Genomic DNA, 24,956 nt, shown 5'->3' on the forward strand with positions numbered 1-24,956 from the left:
CCTTCATTGTTACTTGATGAGAATAGATATATCAATTTAATGATTTAGAATAAATTTTAAGTTAATTTTATCAAATAACCTTAATACTTAAAATAAAGATTAAGTAATAAGCTTTAAATCAACAACTTAAGTATACTTTAACTTAAAATCAACTAAAATTATTAAATAATAAATATTAAGTTTTACCAAACAACTCCTAAGAAAATTAAAGAGGTAAGAAAATAGAGTCATGATCCAATTTACTTCTCAAATATGGAATATGATGATGAATAGATTACAAAACAAGAAGAGTGATGCTTAGTAGAAGATAATTCATGGATGGATATCTATGAACATTTTCAAGTTGATGAAGGTTGTAATGGAGATAGAAAGCAAGGTAGATTTCAACTTTATACTTTGTATATTCACATACAAATAATATATTAAAAATTATTCAGTTCTAGTTTATCATTAGACCAAGTAACTTAAATGCTAAAGACAAATGGTAGAAAAAAATTATAAAAGTTGAAGAAGATGGTGATAATGAAGGCATTATTGAGGTTAAAGATAAGGAAGAAGAAAAATCTCACAATCAAATCATGATGATGAGGATGATATTGAGATTGATGTTGATGTTGATGTTGATTATGGAAGCTGGTTAAATTTTATTACTATATATATTCTTAATTTAAACTAAAGTCGCACTTTTTAAAATGCGGGTTTAATACAAAATTAGGAGTCATATTTTTAAATTATCATAGGATTGATGGTGCTTTTTTGGTATCATCGTATATGCCTTTTCATCATGGCTTAGCCAAACCAACTTAAAATGTGGGACAAGCCTTGTAGCAGACAGAAAGCCAACAACCCTGAAAAAGTTGATCATAGAAAAGTGAGAAGAGCGTGTACCATCATCAGCCCACACAAAAGGCCAATCCTCATGGGCTGATGCCTTTTTAGCTTTTCCTGTTCACAACCCAATATCATTGCTTCCCACCAAACCTCTGCACTCTCAACACGGTGAATCCATTTGATTATTGTTTTCATTAATTTTTTTATTGTTGTAACTCATTTTAAATTCAAATTTAATCCCTCTCTCTTTCTATGTATATAATATATGTATTTTTAGTACAACTATGTACAGTGAAAACGTGGGCATAAAGCTGGTGTTAGGTGGCAACCATGGCAGAAGCAGTGGCATTCAGCAGTGACGGAGTGGGAGCATTGGGATTTTGGAAAACCCAACAATATGGGTTTATTTCTGGGGGTTTCAACAGGCCATTGTTGAAGAATTGTGTTCATCGGCACCCATCTTCTCCATCTCGCCCCTTCAGGTGATTTCCAATTTTTTTTGCCTTTTCCTGTTACCCACGTCCATATTACATTTTTTTTTTTCAATTTTTGGTTTGATTTTGGGTTGGAGTTGCATTGATCATTGTTTTACTCACAAGGTAGAGGGATTTTCCTGCGATTAAATCACTTGGGAAGTCTGAGTTCTGTGACGAATTTTATGGGTTACCTCATGTCCCACAATCTTGGAAGTGTATAAATTTTTTTTCTTTCAAGTTCTGGATAAAAATCATAACAATTCATGGGGAAAAATTGGCGACCCGTGATATAATAAATCCCACTGAATGTATAAAATCTATTTTTGTTTGTTCATTTTTCATCCGTTTGATCCTCAATAACCCCTTTAGGAAACAAGGCATGGTTCCTTGATGTGAAATGTTTGAACATCTTTAGACTTAAAAAAAAACCATAACTAGTACTAGTGATAAGAGCTATAAGAGTTGGAAGTTCTAAAAAAAATGTCAAGTTTTTAGGAGTTCAGTGGAAATTGAAGTTGAAGCTCTTGTTGATTTAAGTTAACAGTTTGAAGCAGTTATGGGTGTTGTACTTATTTAAAGTAAGAGATCAAGCCCATTCCCCTCTCTCTTTATATGTTAGTATAGATTTGGGAGTTAGTTGCTAATAGCAATCTAAATTTTCTATGCTTAGTTATGGTATGCATTCATTGAGCTTTAACCAACAAATTACTTAGTTTAGCTGCTCTTCAGCTTTCGAGAATAGGTATGCTAGTTCTTGAGGGTGCAGAGTAAGAAACCTACCAAAGATAGGGTTCCAGGAACTATTCTGATTCATGCGGCTAACTGCAGTCGCATTCTCTGCTCCAATTGCTGTTTTTGTTTCAGCATTCCTGATTTATCTAATCTTAGTATCACCTGTGATCACTGGTTATTAACAACTTGGGAAGTAAAGTTATTACACAGAGTGCAAGAAGTGCCAAAAGGGCACAAAAGGACATCAACCCTGGTACATGGGAAGTATACAAAGAACCACCCAAACAGAAATTAAGAAAATAATAGAAAGAACTAAAAATGAACTCACTGAAATAGTGGAAAATGAATTTGGAAAGCCACAAGTAATTTTGTTCTTGCACAATAACAATGGTAAGTTGTTCATGACAATGTGGCACTGCTAGCTTTAAAATGATGGGAAATGGTTACCTTTTGGTATTTTTCACATCCCATGTTTAGAAAATTGGATGAACTCACTAGCTTCTAGCTTTTAGATTCTAGATTCACAAAGCTCATGTGTTCTAAATTTTCTGTACTGAAGATAGCTTAGTAGTCTTACAATGTCAAGGATGGACAGCTTGTTAATCATCATGAACAAAGTTCTTTTCTGATTTTGTTTTTCACTATAAGTGATGGAACCGAGATGAATTATTTTATCGAGAGGCTATCTTTGTTGCAATGTGAAGTGAGTAATTTTTTTAATAAAACCATTTGATTGTACATGTAAGTTCCTCTAGAGGGGACATAGTGCCATGTTGCTTCTCAGTCCTTTGCTTGAGCATCTGTTTCAGATGTTAGGTTCAGACTTGTCGTAAGTTCTCTCATGCTTTTAGCCTGTAGGTAATCAATCAAATACCATTATTTGATCATTTGTAAAGATGCCAAAGAATTAATTGGCTTGTTTCAGCTAAAATATAAATTTTCGCTTCATTTTGAGAAATGGCTGAATAGGAGGCACTATGTTGAAGAGGAATTCCTAACACAAGTTTTTTAGCTTGCAGAAAGAGGGTTAAGAAGAGGCTGATTGGTGAAAGATTAGTGATCAAGATGGCAGAATATGAAGGAAAGGTGGTCCCTGCAGATTTCACTTCTGGAAATATGCTTTTTGAACCTATCCTGGAGGAAGGGGTTTTCCGGTTTGATTGTTCTTCAGATGATAGAGATGCAGCATTTCCCAGTCTTTCATTTACTAATCAGAAAAATAGAGATATGCCAATCATGAATCACAAGGTTCCTATGTATACCCCTACATTTGAATGTGTTTTGGGGCAACAGATTGTTACAATTGAGGTAAGTTATCTTGCATTATTTTCCAGTATTAGTGCCATCAACATATTCTATATTCTCTACTAACCAGCATATTTTACCATCTGTTTCTCAAATATTTCCTTGTACCTTAACTAACAAAATAGAATTTGGTCTTGATTTAGCTTCCCACTGGTACCTCCTTTTATGGAACAGGAGAAGTTAGTGGACAGCTTGAGAGGACAGGGAAGAGAGTAAGACAGTTTGTACAGTTTCTCATCATGAAGCGTTGTTCTAGTTCTACAAGTATTGATAAACTTATATTCCATGTAGGTTTTTACGTGGAACACAGATGCATGGGGTTATGGTTCTGGAACAACATCCTTGTACCAGTCACATCCTTGGGTTCTAGCTGTTCTTCCAAATGGGGAGGCACTTGGGATTCTTGCTGATACAACACGGCGCTGCGAGGTTTTGAGAATTTCTATTTTATGCGATATGCTGAAGTTCAATCTTTTAAAGGATCTTTTTACTTGGGTCTCTACCTATTCATTTATTTTCTATCCAGATTGATTTGCGGAAAGAATCAATAGTAAAGTTTAGTGCTTCATCCTCTTATCCCATCATCACATTTGGTCCATTTGCTTCACCAACTGCTGTTTTGACATCTTTATCACATGCAATTGGTAATTTCCTAATGCATTTTAAATGTTTCTTTGTACCTGTGCAATATGCTCTTTCTGAATGTTTCTATTTGACCATGTGGGGACCTAATTTTCAGGCACTGTGCAAAATATTTGAAGTACACTGTCAAACATCTCTTAGCACCTGAGTATAATGTTAAGCCTTGTTGTTGTTGTTTTGAGGAATCTCTCAGGAGAGGCCCTGTGCAAATTTGCAACAATAAACATGCACCATAACAAGAAATTAGGTTCATGTTGTCATGCTGTTCAACCAGTTTTCTGCAACCTGAAACTGAGAAGAATCAATTTCATCTTGTACATTCTAAGTTCATCACTAGAGATGCTAATGTTATACCTGTTAGAAGAGGCAATTAAATGTTCTTTCTTGCAAAATTAGTATTAATCTGAATATCAGTGTTGTAAATAAGAACCTAAGCTGCAGGATTCACCTTTATATATTTAGCAAGACTTATGCCTCTTAGCAGCCTACCAGTCTAGCTACCAAATTCTGATGATCAATTGTTGATTTTTATACGTCGTGTATACTTTTTAAAATTAATACAATCTCCATTTACATATCAAAAAAAAAAAAGTGTTATGATGATCAATTGCAAGTTGCCAATGGACACCATGCTCTTCCAAGGGCCCTGATCTTATTTGAGGTAGGCGTCACATGTCATGGTCCCTCGTGTATGATTTTGGAGCTGCAATGCTCTAGCATTTACTTGAGTCTGGGATTTGTCTTAAAGTAAGAATCCGTACTGGGCATCTAGTAAGGGGATTCTCAAACCTATGTCTTCTATTCTCTCTTAGAACCTTTCCCAAGAGGTTCCTTTGGGGCCAGGTAATTCCTCTCTTCACTTGTAATATTAGGACACCTGTCATAGATGATTCAGATGTTGCTATTGCATTAGGCAAGGGAGTCAGCACTTGTATTCATAAAGTGATTTCTTATTTTGTTTCTTACCAATCACTCTATCCTCCTTATAAAATATCAGTTTCACTATCCTGTCATGCCTATAATCTAGTTGTTTGCAATGTCTATGGATGGAACATAAACAAAGCAATGCCAGTGTAAGTGGAAAGGCGGAATATTTGTTGAGATAAGAGCTCTCACAACGAATAATAGATGCGAAAATGGGATTTGCTTGATCTGTCAAAAGGAACTGTTGGTCATTTATTAGTTTTTAGAGTGAAATGTAGGGCATGTGGGAACTGAAACATGCAAGGAGAGGCTGGAAGCTAAGCAATTTACTTACACATAGGAAATTGGTGAACATGAAAATTTTTACTCCCATAGCCAAGATAAAATCTGTTCAAGATATAATTGAACAAAAAACCTGTACTGGGTTAAAATGAAATATATTATATTTGAAAATAAGCTTTTATAAATTAAAAAGAAAAGTTTAATGCATCCAAGTGGAGTCTTCTGAAGCTTATCAATGAGCCTGACTGATATTTCTGAGTTGTTTCATTCCATAAATACATTTGAACACTGAAGGAAACTGTTGGAGAGATTTACTCTTATAACTGATGCAACTGGCAAATGTTCTCTAGAATTTCTCTTAGATTTGAATGCATAGCTGATGAATAATGATAGAACATGAATTGATATTTTTTACTCCTCTTCACAGGAGCCCATATGCTTGTTTTTCTACCAATCTCTATTTCCCCCCAATCTAGTATTGTGATGACAACATAGATAAAAAGTCCATCATGATTCAATTGGCCCATTGTGTATGTAAGTTTCTCTGGTTGAAGATTTGTTAGGGAAAATGGGCTATATTGCTAAAATAAAGCTGCAATCAGCATTTAGAATGACCCAGTCAGCATAGCAGAACAGAATATGTTGAAGTTGATTAATACTTTGTGCCCCTATGAGATCTTGCATTTTTTTTTTCCTTTTTGTTTGGGAGTCCGTGTGAGGGAAGTTCCTAATGATAGACTTCTTCATGAGGAGAGGCTCGTCAATGGTGAATAGATGTAGTCTATGCAAAGTCAATCAAGAGTCGGCAAACTACGGTGGTGTTTGTTTTTTTACTTAATTCTAAATAAAACTTTAATGCTTAATAGTGTTAAATATTAGGTTGTTTGTTTTTGTAGTATTTTATTTCTATTAAGTATTAAAAAATAAAGAAAAACCAATATGTTATTTTTTCTATTTAGAAAAAGTTACATATTTTGGCTTTTTTTATTTAGTAAAAAGTTTATAATAAGTTATGAAAAAGTAGAAAAAAAAACAACCTAAATTTTGAAAACAAATTGCTTTTAGCAAAAAGCCAAAAAAACAAACACCACCTACATCTTGATCCATTGTGCTAGATCCAGAAAATTGTGGGGCATGTTACTAGCTATTTTTTGTTTTTTTAGTGGGTGCTTCCAGACACAGTTGGAGATCTTTATTAGGATGGAAGTTTCAGGGCTTGGATAAGAGAAGGCAGAAGGTTTGGTGTATGGCTCCCCTTTGCTTGTTCTGGTGCACGTATTAGTCGGGTTTTTGACAAGAAAGAGCTTCCCAATCAAAAATTGAAGGAGAACTTCATCTGATACCTAGTGGGGTGGTCTAGAGCTCCGTTAGGAATGAAGAACTGTAAATTGTTGGACTTTTTAGGTGGCCTACAGTGTGGTTAGTTGGTATAGGGGAGTATGAAGAGCTAGGTGACCATGTTAATGATTGACTTTGTTGATTGGCTTACCTTAAAGTAAGGTGAGGGAGGTTGTTTTTTATGCTTCTCTCCTTTTAAGTGTGCCTTTGGCGAATGTCAAATGTATACACCGTGTGTAAGTTGCTGTGCCTTTTGCTTAGGCATCTTTAATATATATTCTCTATTTGCCTATCAAAAAAAAAAGGGAGTGCGAAGTGCTAGCTTTGCAAGCTGGGTCTTTGTGACATAGATGGACCAATTTGAGCGGGTGTGTTGTAAGTTTAGTGTTTTATTGTTTTTTATCCTCTAGACAATATAAGGTTGTCTTTGGCCTTTTATGATTTATTTTATTTTATTTTATTTATGATTATTATAAATATAAGAGGCTAGGGAGAAACTGCAAGCCCTCTAGCAGCATTTTACTTTCTCTCTCTGTATTTATACCCAAAAACCTCAGAAACTAATGGATTCACTGTCTAATGTTTCCCCTTGCGCTGAAGCCCAGAAATCATAATAATTCATCTTTTAGGACTCATGTTCTCAAAACCATAATGTAGGAAGGTCTCTCTCTTTTTTTTTTTTATTCCTTAATATAAGAACTAGTAATTTGCAATTTATTAGTTTGAAATGACAACCACTAGCCCTTTTCTTGCAAGCTCTTTAATAAAGAGACTGGTAGAGGATATATTTCTTGTCAATAAAGTTATATTTTTTGTGGAGCCTTTAAATAGGCTGTTAATGTATAGGAAAAATCATCAATTGTTTCAAATTTCCTAAAGCAAGAAGGACTCTATACTTTCATTTATTTCAAGGAGAATGACATTTTATCTCATTTGTTCTTGTGACATTTATCCAATTAAAAGAACAGTTGAAGTTTGTTTTGATATCTTGGTGCTGTATCTAACTCTTAATAAAGCATCATCATGAATTCGAAGGAAGATACTTCTTTTGTTAAATAGGAAACATCTTATTTAAAAGTCTCCTAGCCTGTTTAACATTTGCATCCTTCTATTTAAATATTTACTCACAGCAATTTATGTTGCATACCTGATGCTTTCTCTCTAGGAACTGTATTTATGCCCCCAAAGTGGTCCTTAGGCTATCAGCAATGCCGATGGAGCTATGATTCTGCTGTGAGAGTTCTTGAGGTTAGTGCTATGGACCTATCTCAAATCTTTCATTTCATAGGAAACTAAAAGTATTATTTTTCAAAGAGAAAGAAATCACAAGGATGAGAGATCCTGTAAGCATGGATGGTAGAAGTAAACAAAACTAGTAAACATGATAATCGATACAGCAACATCTTTAGACTCAGCCAAACAACCCTCAATACAGAAGGGAGTGGGATGTTTTTTCAAATGCCCTTTGCAAGAGAACCTTCCCTCTTGGCAAGCCTGTTAGCTTACTGGTTAGCAGATCTAAACTTCCAAGAAAAGGTAGAAAGCATATGTTCTTAACGAGGTCAAGAATGTGGGACACCCAACAGTGGTGTCTCAAATGCTGCTAGAACTGATCACCCTTTCCTGGATCTATGTCTCATTAGAAGTAAAACCATGTTCTTGAAGAAGGTAAGAATGTGGTACATCCAGTAGCGGTATCTCTGAAGCCCTCTAAGCTAAGAGATCTTGCTTCAATAGCTGTTGCATTCAAATATTATGCCCTCTATTTCGTTTTGGTAACATATACATAAATAAGCTTCAGAATGTGTTAATGAATATGTTATTTTTTTTAGATGACATTTGTGGTTTGATATCTAGTACTTTCTGAGGAAAAGTAGAATCCCAGATTTTGTAATTCTCAGAGCTTGTTTTACACACTGCTCCGACTTTGTAGAACCTTTTAAACTTTGAACTTCATTCCCTCAAATTTTCTGCTGAATTTACCCACTCATACTTACAGGTTGCCCGAACATTCCGCGAGAAGGGAATACCTTGTGATGTCATTTGGATGGATATTGATTACATGGATGGTTTTCAGTGTTTCACTTTCGATCAGGCAAGTTATATATCCCCTATAAGATACTTATGAACTATAGTTTCATGATGAGTTCATAGTCATTTGGACCACATTTCAATTACTATTATTGTCATTGTCATTTGTTTATCATTTTTTCACAAGTAAAGTGTATTTATGATGTGAAGATAGAAAATATGCAAGAATCTGTATCCTTTATAACAGCAACAACAGGAAAAGCAAGAACTATAAAGCAATCTACAAAACCTGTAAGAACAGACAAAGACTTAAGAGTAAGAGAGGGTTGGTTTCCAAATAAAGACATCTGGTGCCTAGATCACCTAACAAAAGAAGAAAATATATTTCTAGCAAGGCTTGAGTCCTCCACGTGGTCTTTGCTAGACAATCAATTTTCCTAAAAGTTTAACCTTGTAGGATTTGAACCCACAATGTATATCATGCATTCCAACACTCTCCCTCACATGTAGCCTCCTTTTTTGGCTTACACGTGAACTTAATAAATAGGGAAAGAAATATCTAGTAGTGATATTATCTTATAGGATTTGGGGGTACAATGTATATCATGCTCTCTAGTAGTTTGAGCTATCAGTTTACTCATTTCTTAAAATTTTGCTTTCCACCAATGTACACACTGAGGACTAATTCAACTAAATACACAAGGGAAATAACAGAATTTCATCATTGTTCTGACTGTGTAGGCTAGAGTTTGAGTTTTTAAATTATCATTTGCAAATAATGTTAGAGATGCCATTCGGGATTTAATACAGGATGAAAACTTTCATGTGAGTCTTTCTCTATTTTTGTCAAAAGAAAATTTTCCTCCTGAAAAATGTGTTGGTGTGCTTGTGTATTAGACAAGTAGAAGCATTCTAGTTATACTTTCATTTCAGAATCTTTTGGATTATTTTCCTCCTTTGATAAATCTGGATGATCCTGCCTTGAAGGTATAATTAAGCTTGAGTACATCTGACAATATCTTAGTCTTACATGGACATCAGCTTTCAATCTTTGTCATATGTAGCTACCTTTGGATGGCTTGTTTAGCAATTTGACACTACTAATCAATCATCGGTTTAAGCAAACCAGCTTTGATGCTGTATATTAAGCCTAAGACTTTCTCATGCAATCATATACAGCAGCCACATTTGGATGCTTATGCATCTCTGACTTGTTCAGCAATTTAACTCTAACCAGTCAATTTTTGTGGACCACCCACCTTGAATGGTGTTGGTCATACACTTGTGAACGGATTGGGCTCTGGGTACATCAGAACTGCATGTGTTCACTGTGGTGGAACATGCTCTGCCAAAATCAGCATAGATTAGGTGCTGTTGAGGGAACATGGTCAAGCTGTAGGTCATATGACCTGCACTGAGTTGTGGCTGACTGGACTTATTCCTTTTATCAAAGCGGATCCATTTGCTTTATTGCTATCCAAAGGTCAGTAAAATAACGCCAGACCCTGCACTAGAACATTTAATGAAATAGGTGGCAAAACTCTTTTTTTTACCCTTTTCAGGTGATAGGCCCTTCCCCTATCCCTTCCTTATGTTTGGAAGCAGATATGCCAAGAAAGATCAGGCTTGTGGTGGTATGAAGGCATGGACTCCATGAATGTTCCCCATACCTTTGACTAATTAGGAAAGAAAGTCTCAGCCAGAAAAAGAAGCCTTTGTGTATTCATCTACAATTGTATTTCATGTGCATGGGTGATATAAATTATCTATTTGATACCTACATAGAGGCCTTTACATCAGCAGGAATGCATTCATTTGAAGATCTGCTTATTGCTGATTTGTATCTCATGCCATATGTAAACATGGTTTTCTTGAAAACAACATTTTAACTTGGAAATGGCTTACCCATTCCATGAAATCCATGACTTCTTTGTCCCATTCATGTCTTGGATAATAAACTACATTAATTTCCCCCAGGAGCGTTTCTCAGATCCAAAATCTTTGGGGAAGGATCTTCATCTTAATGGTTTCAAAGCAATCTGGATGCTTGACCCAGGGATCAAACAAGAAGATGGTTACTTTGTTTATGATAGTGGTTCTGCAAATGATGTCTGGATTCATAAAGCAGATGGAACACCTTTTGTTGGTATGTTTTCCTTACAGATTTGTATTCTTGGTTATTATTGGTTTTATGGATTTACTGAGGTTTACCTATTCAATTTTAGGGGAAGTATGGCCCGGTCCTTGTGTTTTCCCTGACTTTACCCAGTCAAAAGCTCGTTCATGGTGGGCCTGTTTAGTCAAAGATTTTATTTCTAATGGTGTTGATGGTATATGGAATGATATGAATGAACCAGCTGTTTTTAAGGTGATTTTTCAAATTCCTTTCTCAATTTCTTACATTTCCTTTTGTTGCTCTTTGGTCTCAATGTTTTTGCTTTTCAGACTGTAACAAAGACAATGCCTGAGGACAATGTTCATAGAGGAGATGCTGAGCTTGGAGGTTGTCAGAATCACTCACACTATCACAATGTATTAATCTTCAAACCCAGTCTTGTGCTTTCCATAGTACATGATTTATTATGAATTATATGCTTATATCATATGCAAGTTTGAAATAGGGTCGATCTCTTTGATGCACTGGGTTGTAGCAATTTAAATGACATACTGGTTTATGAAAGTCATATTTGTCACTGCTTTAGCTTTGGAAGTGGATGATACTACAATAATCTCTTTTGGACTTCAATTATTTATATTTATTACCCAATTAGGTCTATGGCATGCTGATGGCAAGATCAACATATGAAGGAATGAAATTAGCTAATGAAAATAAGCGTCCTTTTGTTCTCACTAGAGCTGGGTTTATCGGTAGCCAGAGATATGCAGCAACATGGACAGGAGATAACCTTTCAAACTGGGATCACCTCCATATGAGTATCTCTATGGTGCTTCAATTGGTAAGTGACATGAGAATCTTGTGCTGTTTGCCTGATGCCAAGTTGAAGATTTAACTTGTTTTATGCTTTTAACATGTTTTTGAGTTATGCCTTTTGCATACTCCTCTTGCCACACCAAGCTGCAAACTTTATGTTGCATATAAAATATTCATGTGTGAGAGGTTAGAATGTGTTCTTTCGAAAACAGTACATGAAATCCTCAGTTTCTTTGTTTTTTTTTTTTAATGACCACAAAACTGTTGTAAATGGAAAGGGCAGACTTTCAATATTTAAATATGAAGATTAATGTTTAATTTAGTGAAAAATCAAGTAAAGAACTTGGAAGAATCCAGAGTTCCACAGTTTTGTAGTTAAGGGAGTTCCTTCAGATGGCTAATAATCAGTTATTTTGAAAATACCCATGGTAGTTTCGGAAAGACTTAAGAGTGAGAGGGTAAGTAGGTCTCAATTAAAACTTAACCTGATAATGAATTCCGAACTAGTGATTGATAACACACCTAAATTTGTTTGCCAAGTCAAGATGAGTCCCAAGATCTGGATATGCAGTGACTATTAAATAAAAGAATAAAGTAGAAAAATAAACAGGAGGAAAACAAAACTTTTTATGTGGAAGAACTCAAAGGAAGGGTGAAAACTACAGGACTTTCATCTGAAATTAATCCACTACTAAAGAAATAGACGTATAATGATTCTGAAATGTGGAAGTTGCACCTAACCTGAATCCACAGTTCATGACTCCATAGCTTCATGAGTTCTTTCTCTTTGCTAACATCAATACATGTCTGACTACATTTTAATCCCACTTACACTCTCTAGCATGATGCTTTAAGTATCTGGTGATCCACTTGAACAATGATATTCTATATCCCCTTGGCTGCATTAGCTCTTTCAAAGAATTTCAGCTGCATTGAGTAGAGAAGAACTACCTCTTTTAATTTCAGCTGCATTGAGTAGAGGAGAACTACATTTCCTTACCTTTTGCACAAAGAATCAGTAGCAGGGCCTAGTTATCCTCTCAGTGACATGGTGTTGTTTAATACGTCCTTTGCACTGAGTGACATTATATTATTTGTTCCCCAATTTATCTAGCAAGGAAACAGCCAAGATAACATGAATAAAACAATGTAATTCATCAGGAAAAGCAGTGATGATAAGAATTTTGGTAAAGTCAATCAACTTGGACACCAAAGAAGAAAACATCAAAAATTGATGTTCTCCTGGATTCTTCCTTAAAATCCAAAGTTACGAACATTTGATTTGGAACAAAGGAAAGAAATTATGTTTTATTTGAAGTTACGATATGTTTCCCCAAGACACTGTGATTTAACATCCACCCTACCTTAAACACACACACGCACACAAATCCCAGAGGGGAAAGTTACATATGTTCCCACTTTAAGTTTCTATAATTCAAATCATTGCTCTAATTATGCTCTTTAGTGTGTGTCCAGGGGCTTAGTGGTCAACCACTATCAGGACCGGACATTGGTGGATTTGCTGGAAATGCAACACCCAGGCTATTTGGAAGGTGGATGGGTGTGGGTGCTATGTTTCCTTTTTGTCGCGGGCATTCGGAAATTGACACAGTTGACCATGAACCCTGGTCTTTTGGGGAAGAGGTTTGTCATCATCCCACTAGTATGATAGGAATTATTTTCCTGTCTTCAACATGATAAGGACACGACTCTTTCAAAATGGAATAAATGACATTTGCAGCTTTGACAACAGTGCTGAAACACCTGGAGATTGTGTTTGTAAGATTGACAATAGCTGCGTCTGACTGAGAAAGCTCATGCCTTGTTTCTTTTAGTAGATGGGACTTTCTAAGTGCTTCTTTTCATATGACATGCTGTTACGAATCACTACACCTAAGATTGAATGTGGAGTGAGTTTTTCATGTCAAACTCCTTTTGCATTCCATCTCCATTCCTTTATGTTAACATGCGATGTGATTACTTTTTGGCACCATTCTGATTGGTTACATGAGAGGTTAGTTCTTGTGTCAGCATTTCAAGAGCTCATAGAAGTGAAGTTAGAACTGGAAGATAATTGGTTACATGACAGTCTAGTTGCCTCTAGTTTGGAGCTTAAATGCTTTGATGCTGGAAACTTAATGCCATGAGGCAAGTAGAATCATAATCAGAATATTTTAATTTATTATTTCTAGAAGTATTTTTTCTTTGTTAGGATGGGTGATGATAATCAGCCCTTCAAAATGAGGCCTTGGTGAAAGAAAATAAGAAAGGGAAAGGGAATCATTACAAGAACTATGGATCTCAAGATAAGTGGATGTGGATAGTACTCTTGGTGGGTGTGGTTGGACCTACTTGGTCAGGAGAAAAATTGAAAACTTCATATCTGGGGTATTTTGACAATGTTATGGTTTAATATTGTCATCTGCTGCCAAAGTCAGAAGGCATTTCCTTGTGATTTGTGTTAATCACTTTTGTTTGCATTTAGTTCGGCTCTTATTTAATTATTTATGTTTTACAATTTGGCAATCTAAAAAATCTCTGTTTATAAGCAAGGCTCATAGAGGCTTCTTTTTTCTTTTTCTTTTTTTCTCTTTTTTTTGATACTCTCTAGATTTGAGTTCTGTTTAGAGTTTAGCAAGTTTTCTGTTAGTAGTACGAACTTATTTTTTAATTTTTAATTTTTGAAGAGTTAGTGTCTATGCTTCTATATTAGCAAAACTGATGTGGTGATGGAGCAAATTATCAGAGAGAATCATGCACAGATTTTGTGTTCCATGAATGTTGTGTCTGTTAATTTCTCTTCTTTTGAGACACCTGAAAGATCTTGGTGAGATTCCAATGTGTATCTTCTCTCTAATTCTTTTTGGTCATTTTATATTTCTGGTTTGTTGTACACACTTTGAAACAAGCTGTTTCTTAACCTAAACACCATATCTTTTGAGCTTAAGGCCTAAATCCTAGATTCATGATACTAACCTCACACTAAAACTTATTTTTCGTCTACCATCCAGAAATTGTGCCTGCAGTTGCCAGCTGGATGACACGTAGTGACACATTTTGACTCCTGAGATCAATAGGTTTAAGGTGTTGGGCTTGGTTCAAGAAAGTCCTATGGTGTAGATTTGGAACTTATGTACTCTAATGACGTGTCTAGACTTTCCTCATTTGTCTTGGAAAGGCCAAACATGAGCAGAACTCGAGTAATGCTTAACATGATGAGAAGAACTTTGCTTCTTTTGAGGCCCAAAAATGAGGAGTTGTCATCCTACTGAAACTTGAGCTAGAGTTGGTAAACTTGATAATCATACTTGTCAAAAGAATACATGTAACTAATATTTGGTTCACTGGGTTTTCAACACTGCACTGACATAGAGGGTTCACTGAAGACACCCCTTTATGTTGGATATGGAGTACTTTCAATCCAAATTAAGGAGTGCCAACATTCAAGCATCTTCTGTGATATGTAGTTTTGGGTTGGGACATGGATAGTTTTGTAGGGAGATCGGTTTTCTCTTTATTTTTGTAGTAGCCATGATGTGTACCTCTTCTTCCATGAAACACATTCTCATGTTTCTTTTGTATCTTTCTATTTCTTAATATGAATACAAGAATAGTTTCTTATATACTTGATAACGAGAAAAAGAAATTGCCATTATGCTCTTTCATTTTAGATTTCTATCTTTGATGTGCCAAATGATTTTCATTCTTAATTAACGCTATTTCTATCCGTTAGTGTGAAGAAGTTTGCCGTTTGGCATTGAAAAGGCGGTACCGCTTGATACCACACATATATACTCTGTTTTATATGGCACATACAACTGGTACTCCAGTGGCAACTCCCACCTTTTTTGCAGGTGGGCCCTTTTTGGTTGAATTAACATATCACCATTTTAATGGATTTCATGGAATGTTTTGCTCTTTATGGAGATTGCAAATGTTTATAAACTTCTTTTGCAGATCCAAAGGATCCCAGCTTGAGGACAGTTGAGAACTCCTTTCTCATGGGACCACTTCTAATATATGCAAGGTGATTCTCTTACTTTGGAGATTATCTGTAGTTGCTTGTGGGATTTAATATATATTTATATTGCTTGATTTTCTGTCCTGTTTATGCAATAAGGGGCCACCTTTTCTGATGCATGATGTGAACTGTCAACTCTTATACCTATTTTTCCTTTATTTAGATTCTAGGGATAGTATTTTAAACAGGTTCTTAATTTTTTCATATGACAAGATGGGTTTTTGTGTACTATAGAATAAGAAACCTTGATTTTTATTTTGAGTGGTTCAAGCACATTGCCCTCTTCATCATCCATTACTCTACAAGATAACAAAATTGTGTGTACTTGTTGGCTTTGTTTCATTCCATATATTGCCTTTACTGTTTCATGTCAAACCACATTATCCAACATTGACCGTTGATGGATTTCCTTGGTTATTTTGTTGGGAAGCTAGATATCTGAAAGTTGCATCTGTATTTTGTAGGATAGTAAAATTTTATTGTTAATAACTGCTAATAATCCTCCAAAATGAAAGAAAGCAAATTTCCTTTCCTAAAGTTGTAGTTTTGGAACAAAAAGACTTTCTTTTTGTCCCCAGTCTGCTGTAAGTTTGGATTGATTGATCCTTGTGTTTCATGTTAAAGCTTGACCTTACATCACACATTTCATTTGCATTATTGGGGGAACTGGAAATTGAAAATATAAATGCGATACTAATACCATCATATGGACATTTTGATCCTTTGAGCAGAGGGAACTATTGGGTTTGTCTGGTTTAGAAATACTTCTTTTTTTTCTTTTTCTTTTTCTTTTATATATATATATATCAGAAACAAGAATATGTACTAATTGAGAAAAAATAAAACATGAGAAGGATGAGAAATCCTTCTCATGATATCAAATCTGGTTTTGAAATACTAGAGGAATCTACTTTAACCAGTGCACTTTGTACTGACATCCTTTTCATTCTTTATCAGCACTATACCTGATCAGGGATTGGATGAATTACAGCACAAATTACCCAAAGGCATTTGGCTGAGCTTTGATTTTGATGATTCACATCCGGTATAAAATGCTGTAGATCTTAATAGGCTTTTCTTTGTAGATTCCCTCTTGCATTTGTCGATTATCATGCTTTATTTTTCTATCCTGTTTTTTCTTAATGTTTCAGGATTTACCAGCTCTATATTTGCAAGGTGGATCGATCATTCCTTTGGGTCCTCCCCATCAGCATGTTGGTGAAGCTGATCCAACAGATGACTTAACACTCCTTGTTGCTCTAGATGAACATGGTAATTTCCTGATGTTAAATCTTTTCTAATCAAAGGATATGAAATCCATACTTGGTAAAATCTATAATTTCAAGTTCCAAATGGTTCAGCTCCTAGTTAATTTAGCCTTGAATTTTCCTCCATTTTTGGCTTCACTTATGAAACAATTGTTTGACAGTGGTTTTAGAAAGCACTTCTACCATAGAAAGCGTCTTTTGAGAAAAATAAGGCATTTGGCAAATTTAGAAACTACTTTTAAAAAGTCAAAATATTAGTTGTTGTGCTTCTTGGAGAAGCCGTTGATAAGTGATTCTCTTAAAAACACTTCTATAGAAAACACTTAAAACTAAAAACACTTCAAATAGAAACACTCTCAAATGCACTCCAAATCTGGGCAAGTTAATGCATCCTCTGTGGGAATTCTTTTTAGTTTCTTCTTTATTTTATTTTATTTTATTTTATTTTTAATTTTTTTTTTATTATTATTATTATTTTGTGATAAGCATGCAATACAAGGGGAAAATACAGTATGCTTGGAAGGGTTGGGGCCAGTTTTAGGCTCATGCTCACTGTGAAATGTATTAATAGCAATGAAATTAGTTAATTTGTCGAAAGATATTTTAAAAGATAATAATAAGACTGATTAGTGTACTAATCTGATGTAGTAACAGAGGTTGTGAGCTGGCTTATACACCTTTTATCGGATATAAGTTAGGTAGTCAGGTGTTCTACTGAATTCACTGCTACTTTCACGTTATGGAATTCTATTGACTTTTGATTTTATTTATCTATTTATTTATTTACTTGGTTTTTTTTAATTGCCACAAACAGCAATTCATTCAATCATGAATCATAAAGTGCAAGAATGATGAGTTGTCCTCAAAGGACTGAAACTTCAAATTTGAACTCCCTTAACAATTCTTACGCAAAACTTCACATTTTTTAGCATCTTTATAATACTAATATAAGCATGTACAGACGAGGTCAGAAGCCTCCAGCAACTGATGCCAGGCTCTGATAAGAAGTTTGATGGAAGAGAGAAGGAAAAGGGAAAAAGGAAGAGGGGAAGAGAAGAAAGAAAAAAGAGGATTGCTGGACTTATAATCCATCAACACCTTTAAGGCTTTTCTATGTCTATGCAGAGAATATAATAGAAAATATGGCCTACAATTGGCAACTAATTAACTCTCTGCCATAGAATACCATTAAGTAGATTAATATTTTGTGTAATGTGCATATCTAAATTAAATTTTTGTATTACAGGGAAAGCTGAAGGTGTTCTCTTTGAAGATGATGGTGATGGGTATGAATTCACAACAGGTGGATATCTATTGACATACTACGTTGCTGAACTTCAATCTTCAGTTGTTTCTGTTAGAGTTTCCAAAACCGAAGGATCATGGAAAAGGCCAAAGCGTGGTCTTCATGTCCAATTATTGCTTGGTGGAGGTGCAAAGGTATGTTCAGTTTTTAGAGGCTGATGGTGAGTAAGACAAAAGAAGGCATTATAATGACAAACTGCTTCACCATGGGAGACTCTATTTACTAATTATTATCCTTAATTGTCTATACTGAAAATAGATGGATGCACAAGGCACTGATGGAGAGGTTTTACAAATTACGATGCCTTCAGAACATGAAGTGTCTGACCTGGTATCTACAAGCAAGGAACAATACAGGAATCGTCTAGGTAGTAATGCTATTCCATGACTATGTACTGGTTCAGTTTTCCTGGAAATTAGTTCTCTAAAATTTATTTGAATGCTATTTATGCAGAATTTTCTTAATAGAGACCATGTTAATTTGTCTTGGTCTGCAGTTCATTTTGATGCCAAAGTATGACCTTACCAATGAACTGAATAGGGCAGAGTCCTTAATTTTTTCTTTTAAATTATATTGTTTCAATGATCACTTTTCTGCGGCATCTATTTGCTTATTATATTCTCTTTGAGAATCACATTTTTCTATTCATGCTGTGTACCTCATGATTTCATGCATGTAAAATAAATTCTGACACAACTCATTGGGCTAGACAACTTGTTTTTTATGTTGAGGGTGGTAGTAGCTGCAGAACTACTAACTCATGAAGATGGAATCTTTTCTTTCTTGCATTGTATTTCTGATAACTAGCAATTAACTCCGGGAACCTTTTTTCTCTTATGGTTCAATGGATCCTCAGTATTGTTTATCCCAAATGCATTTATTTTCTAATGCGTGAATTCTGAATGTCTGTTGTTGACCATGCTGTTTCTTACTATATAAACTGTTAAATGCAGAAAGTGCTAAGCATATTCCAGATGTACAAGAGGTTTCTGGCCATAAGGGAATAGAACTTTCAAGTACTCCTATTGAACTGAAAAGTGGTGATTGGGCTCTCAAAGTGGTCCCTTGGATTGGGGGGAGAATTATTTCCATGATGCATCTTCCTTCTGGTATGCTTGTGTTCTTCATGAATTTTTATCCACTATTGATTCTCTCAATTCTTTTTAGTAATGTGATTTGTTTTTTCGGTTTCTCATGTACTTCTGTGAAGTTCAGTTCCCGATGCTTGAATCATTTATTTATATCTTTGTTATCTATCATGCATTTGTATTTAATGGAAGATATACTTTTCCACTTATATTGGGAAATGATGCTCAAAGTCTCACAATGTATATCACTGACCAAGAAAGAGTCTACCAAGAAATTCTCTCATCTGAGTCTGTGTTGAAGAGGATCAAGTTGCCCTTGTGATTTTATTGATCCAGAAAATGACAATTAAATCCCCTTCATCAGTTCTTTCTTTCTTTTTGGAGCTATAATGTTAGTTTTTGACAGTGCAACGATTCATTTGTTTTTCCTCTTTTGCGATCCGAAACTTATTCATGAAGATATTGACTTTCAACAAGCATATATATCATAGAATTCTTCTTTTGCAGTCCACGGATTCATCTGGAACCAATGATTGTCAATGTTCTCTAACTATGATTAAGAGAAATGAAAATGAGTTAACTTGGGGGGATGGTGGGGTTGGGGGGGTGTTGAAAAGGTCAAGGATTTCATACATTACCAAAAAAGAAAAAAAAAAAGATGAATCAGAGTAACATAAGGAAAGTCTCCCTACAAATCTCTTGGGCTTTGTCTAACTCTTATAAAGTTAGAGAAAAAGTACAAGAAAAAGAAAATGTTGATGATAAACCTTGCTTACATGGATCCCCAATTTTATTTTTCTTATTCTCTCTCCAACTTCAATTCTTTTTTTTTTTTTTTTCTTATTTTCTCTCCTTTACCAAGAATGAAGAAGTTGAAAATGTATTCTTTTTTTTTTTTTTTCTTATTTTCTCTCCTTTACCAAGAATGAAGAAGTTGAAAATGTATAAGTTTCTAAATAATTTCCATTGTATTTGGTTTTCTTTCATACTTGCCACAGTAACCTTACTCCAGTACTTTCCATGATTCAAATAGAGGCGTTGTGTTCTGTTGCACATTCATACCCATTGACCAAATTAAATTCTATTTCCAAGTCTCGTTTTCCTAACTCAGAAATTTAGAACATCTCACTGTTGAGATTTTAACTCCCAGAAGCTTCCAAATGCTCCAACAGACAGTTGTAGGCACCAGTCTCTAAGAATCATCGTGTCAAATTACCTTTTCTATGCTGTATATGTGATGGTCACATTCCACCACAAGTTTACGGTACTGTATTTTTCTAGAGAAGTGTCTACCTAGAAAATGGAGAATTCTTACAAGCAGGAATATAAATGGACTACTGATTAAGATAACCTCCCAAATCTGAAGAAATGAATGTATGGACAAGGTTTTTCACTTGCTTAATTTGCAGTATCCTGTAATGCCAATGTTTTGATTCTCATAACTCCTTAAATCAACTAATTTAGATGGTTGGAACATGAATTATTTGCCATGAATTGACCATGTCTTCCTCTCCTATATGAGCATTGTTTCAGGAACTCAATGGCTTCATAGCAGGATTGAAGCTAATGGATATGAAGAATACAGTGGTGTTGAGTACCGGTCAGCTGGATGGTCTGAGGAATATACCATTGTTGAGTGAGTTTCTCTACTATCTCTCACAGCCTTATGTTATACCGTTGTTGAGTGCGTTTCTACACTATCACTCATGGCTTCACTTCTTATTGAATGAAGATTGCAATAGATCAAACACTCAATTATTTTGTTGCTCATCCTAATATTACATGACAAACCCAACCACATGGAAGGTGGGCTTGTTTGGTATCTGTTTTTTGAAAACAGTTTTCTAACTTAGTAAACACATTTGACATACTTTTCCCAAATGGATTAAGGATGCTGGCTTGGTTGAAGTGATCCTTGGCAATTCCTCTTTCACTTGACCTAATTTTCAAGAAGGCTTAATCCGCAAAACATTTGTTAGCTTTCTGCTCTTGAATGAGTGGTACTCTAGATTCCCTAATATTTTTCAGGAATTATCCGGTTTTATCCCTAATCACTGCCCTATGATTTTGGAATCTCATTTAGGATAAGTGTTTTGTTTCAGGTTGAGAGGCCAGCAAATTTTCTCTGGCCATGGTATCATAAAACGCGATTTTTTTGCTGCCAATAGCCTTACTTTTAAGTATCTCTTAAATGTAGAAAAAGAAGAGCTAATACCATTTCTGGATCGGTCTAAGAATTAAGATTAATTAATGGTTGCCTTGTTAAAAACGATGCATGATGGATCTGTGGATTATCCAAAAACAACTGAAATTATCATAAATGCTGTTCTATCACTTTCTTGTTAATCCATGTTTGTACCTTGAAATCTTCTTTCCTTGCAGGCATAATCTTGAGCAGGCAGGAGAGGAGGAATCACTTAAGTTAGAAGGTGAAATTGGTGGAGGATTAGTCATTGAGCGGCAAATATCCCTGCCAAAAGATAATTCCAAGGTTTTCCGAGTAGATTCTGGCATTATAGCCCGTAACGTTGGTGCTGGCTCTGGTGGATATTCAAGGTTTGTGTTTTTTAATTACATCTATTTATGAAATATACCAACTAGTGACAGGTAATTTGCATTCCCAAGGTGCATGATTGAATCTTTTCATGAAATGAGGTACTTTGTATAATTCATTTGTTTGGAAGAAATTCAAAAAAACTTCCCTTTAAGCCATTAAGAGATAATGGTTCTGGTACTAAGCACAGAAATGCGAATTTCTGAGTCCATGCAATGTGTTAAGGTGCCTTGCTTTATTATTCATAACTTTATAATGAAAAAGGTCTCTATAGACAAAGTTTGAAAAATTAGAGGTGGGTAAATTCCTAGCTAATAAGAAGTTAATTAGTTTATGGATACGAAAAATTTGTTCAAGTCCCAAACTATTCCATGGTTTCTCTACAAGCCAATTGGTCCTTCAAAAAAAAAAAAATTGGTTTTCATGCTTTCAGTTGCTGCTCTTTTGGGAATTCATGCATAATGCTTCATTATGGTTTGTTCATCTTGTAGGCTGGTTTGCCTCCGTGTGCACCCAATGTTCAATCTCTTGCACCCAACAGAAACTTTTGTCTCGTTTGTCTCCATTGATGGATCTAAGCATGAAGTTTGGCCTGAAGCTGGTGAGCAGTCTTACGAAGGGAATCTTCGGCCTAATGGTAATGTTCCTCTTATCCATCTTTACAATCTTCCCTATCATTAAGATAAGAAATCCAATCTATCTTAGGGTGCTGCACCCTGAAAGTGAACTTAGCTGATTTGTTGGTTGTTGATCCTAGAATTACGTAGTTTGTCCTAATCTTTCGAAGCAGCCACCCTTCGTATATTTTCATAGCTGAAGTTGATCATTTCCTTTTTCCATGATTGTTGTTTTCAGGTGAATGGATGCTGGTCGATAAATGTCTCGGGCTGGCTCTAGTGAACCGGTTCGACATCACTGAAGTCCACAAGTGTCTCGTTCACTGGGGAACCGGAACAGTTAACTTAGAGCTGTGGTCGGAACAGAGACCGGTTTCCAAGCAATCGCCTCTTATGATCGCCCATGAATATGAGGTGAGAGTGATCCCTTAGTTTGTTATCTTCAACATAAACCTGGAATTTAAGTCAGAAGACTTCAAAACTTGGAACTGCAAGCTTACATACTACTTAAGAATGTTCTTCAGTTATTACCTAAATGCTTTTCGTGATCATTGAATATGCTTTGAGCTTCTAGGCTCTATGAGAATTTCGTCTGAACTCGCAGTTCGAAATTGATATGTTAGTAGTAACCACAAAGATTCTTTTCCTAGTGTTTGGCCTATGGGAAAGTAGGCCTTGGTTTCTCATTTGTTATAACATTAAGGCGTGTTTGGTACATAGGAATAGGAATGATGAGAATCGGGGCGGATCACCATACCATTTGGAAAAGATGAATCAAAATTTTGACTATAGTGAATTTTGGTCTTCCTAAGAATGAAATTTTGATTCCAATTCTCATTTCGCAATCCAACACAATGATATATAAATTAATTTTGATTCTCATGTCAATAAAAAATTGAAATGTGACGGGTCATGCTTCCCTTCTTGTTTAATTATTTTAAAAAAAAATCATTTTCACTCAAATTAAATATATTTTATTAAAAATAAATATTCTAAGTTTTGTAATAAAAGTACCCTTTTTTTTTATTACTTTTTACTATCAAAATTATAAAAGTAATTATTTTTAATTATATATATATGTGTGTGTGTGACAGGACAGATTACCTGAATATGTCCAAGGTTTTAAAAAATCTCAAACCCATTTCTAACTCGTTTGTTTAAAGATAAAGGGGTGAATTTAAAAATAAAAAAATAAAAATTCATTCTTCTAGTATCAAATTTTTGTTTGATATTTTTTCTTATATTTTTATAAAAACTAATTTTGATTCTCATGTCAATAAAAAATTTAAATGTGACGGGTCATACTTCCCTTCTTGTTTAATTATTTTTTATTAATTTAAAAAAAAAAATTTCATATATATATATATATATAACAGGACAGGTTACCTGAATCTATCCAAGTTTTAAAAAATCTCAAACCTGTTTCTAACTCGTTTGTTTAAAGATAAAGGGGTGAATTTAAAAATAAAAAAATAAAAATTCATTCTTCTAGTATCAAATTTTTGTTTGATATTTTTTCTTATATTTTTATAAAAACTAATTTTGATTCTCATGTCAATAAAAAATTCAAATGTGACGGGTCATACTTCCCTTCTTGTTTAATTATTTTTTATTAATTTAAAAAAAAATATTTTCATATATATATATAACAGGACAGGTTACTTGAATCTATATATATATATATAACAGGACAGGTTATCTGAATCTATCCAAGTTTTAAAAAATCTCAAACCTGTTTCTAACTCGTTTGTTTAAAGATAAAGGGGTGAATTTAAAAATAAAAAAATAAAAATTCATTCTTCCCGTATCAAATTTTTGTTTGATATTTTTTCTTATATTTTTATAAAAACTAATTACCTATATTTCAACCTTAAAATGCCATTAATATAATTGAAAATTTGTAAATTCCATTGAAAGCCCTTTTAGATTAATGTCTTCTAGTCAAAGAAAGAAAGAAAGAAAAATGGCTTCAAGATCAACCAACTTTTGCAAGAAAAAATAAGGCTTCACTAGAAAAATTAAACAAAAAGAAAAATTTCTTGGGCTTCAAGGTATCTTCTTCATTGACTTGTTCCCCAAGAAACTCCTACCATTATTAATGTAGCATTGAGGCATAATTACCAAAATACCCATAATATCTTCACTTGCCATTCAAAGATGGATTCATAAATTTTATATTTAATTCACGAAGTTGATAACTTCAAACATTTCTTGGGCCTCAAGGAGCCTTCATCAACTTGTTCCCCAAGAACCTCCTACCACTATCAATTTGACCTGAATATTGCATTGAGGCATAATTACCAAAATACCCATAATTACTTCACTTTCCATAATTTAATTCTAAAAAAAATAATATTATTTAACTCCAAGTTTTTTAATCCTATTTTAATTATATCTTACCTAATTTGAACAAATATGAGCAAATAAGAATTTGCTCCATGGTGAAATTTATATTTTTTTAAAAAATATTTCATCTCTTGAAAATTTAAATGGGAAAATATAATACAAAGTGGAGAAAAAATGGCATTTTTATTATTTTATTTTCAAAGAATAATAGTTTTAAAGAAAGTTGTTAGCAATTTAAAAAAATAAATAAATAAGAGTTTGCT

General features: G+C 34.4%; 1 protein-coding gene across 3 annotated transcripts; it reads left to right on the forward strand.

Moving 5' to 3' along the window:
- The first annotated feature begins 885 nt into the window (after positions 1-885).
- On the forward strand, positions 886-22,996 carry LOC117928691 (alpha-glucosidase 2-like). Of its 3 annotated transcripts, none has more exons than XM_034848682.1 (24): positions 886-999; positions 1,124-1,313; positions 3,059-3,347; positions 3,488-3,556; positions 3,636-3,773; positions 3,871-3,988; positions 7,696-7,778; positions 8,530-8,625; positions 10,539-10,707; positions 10,787-10,929; positions 11,007-11,093; positions 11,333-11,518; positions 12,970-13,137; positions 15,227-15,347; positions 15,451-15,520; positions 16,472-16,559; positions 16,666-16,786; positions 18,029-18,222; positions 18,347-18,455; positions 19,042-19,197; positions 20,710-20,812; positions 21,559-21,732; positions 22,222-22,367; positions 22,586-22,996. In XM_034848682.1, exons 2-24 carry the CDS (start codon positions 1,162-1,164, stop codon positions 22,777-22,779), a joined length of 3,174 nt encoding a protein of 1,057 aa, XP_034704573.1. In that variant the 5' UTR covers positions 886-999; positions 1,124-1,161; the 3' UTR covers positions 22,780-22,996. The 3 variants fall into 3 exon arrangements, with proteins under 3 accessions (XP_034704573.1, XP_034704565.1, XP_034704582.1); XM_034848674.1 differs by having other exon boundaries at positions 887-999; positions 1,109-1,313; XM_034848691.1 differs by lacking the exon at positions 886-999 and having other exon boundaries at positions 1,225-1,313; positions 3,052-3,347.
- The last annotated feature ends 1,960 nt before the right edge of the window (positions 22,997-24,956 follow it).

Source organism: Vitis riparia, chromosome 2, assembly GCF_004353265.1.
Source record: "Vitis riparia cultivar Riparia Gloire de Montpellier isolate 1030 chromosome 2, EGFV_Vit.rip_1.0, whole genome shotgun sequence".
NCBI lineage: Eukaryota > Viridiplantae > Streptophyta > Magnoliopsida > Vitales > Vitaceae > Vitis > Vitis riparia.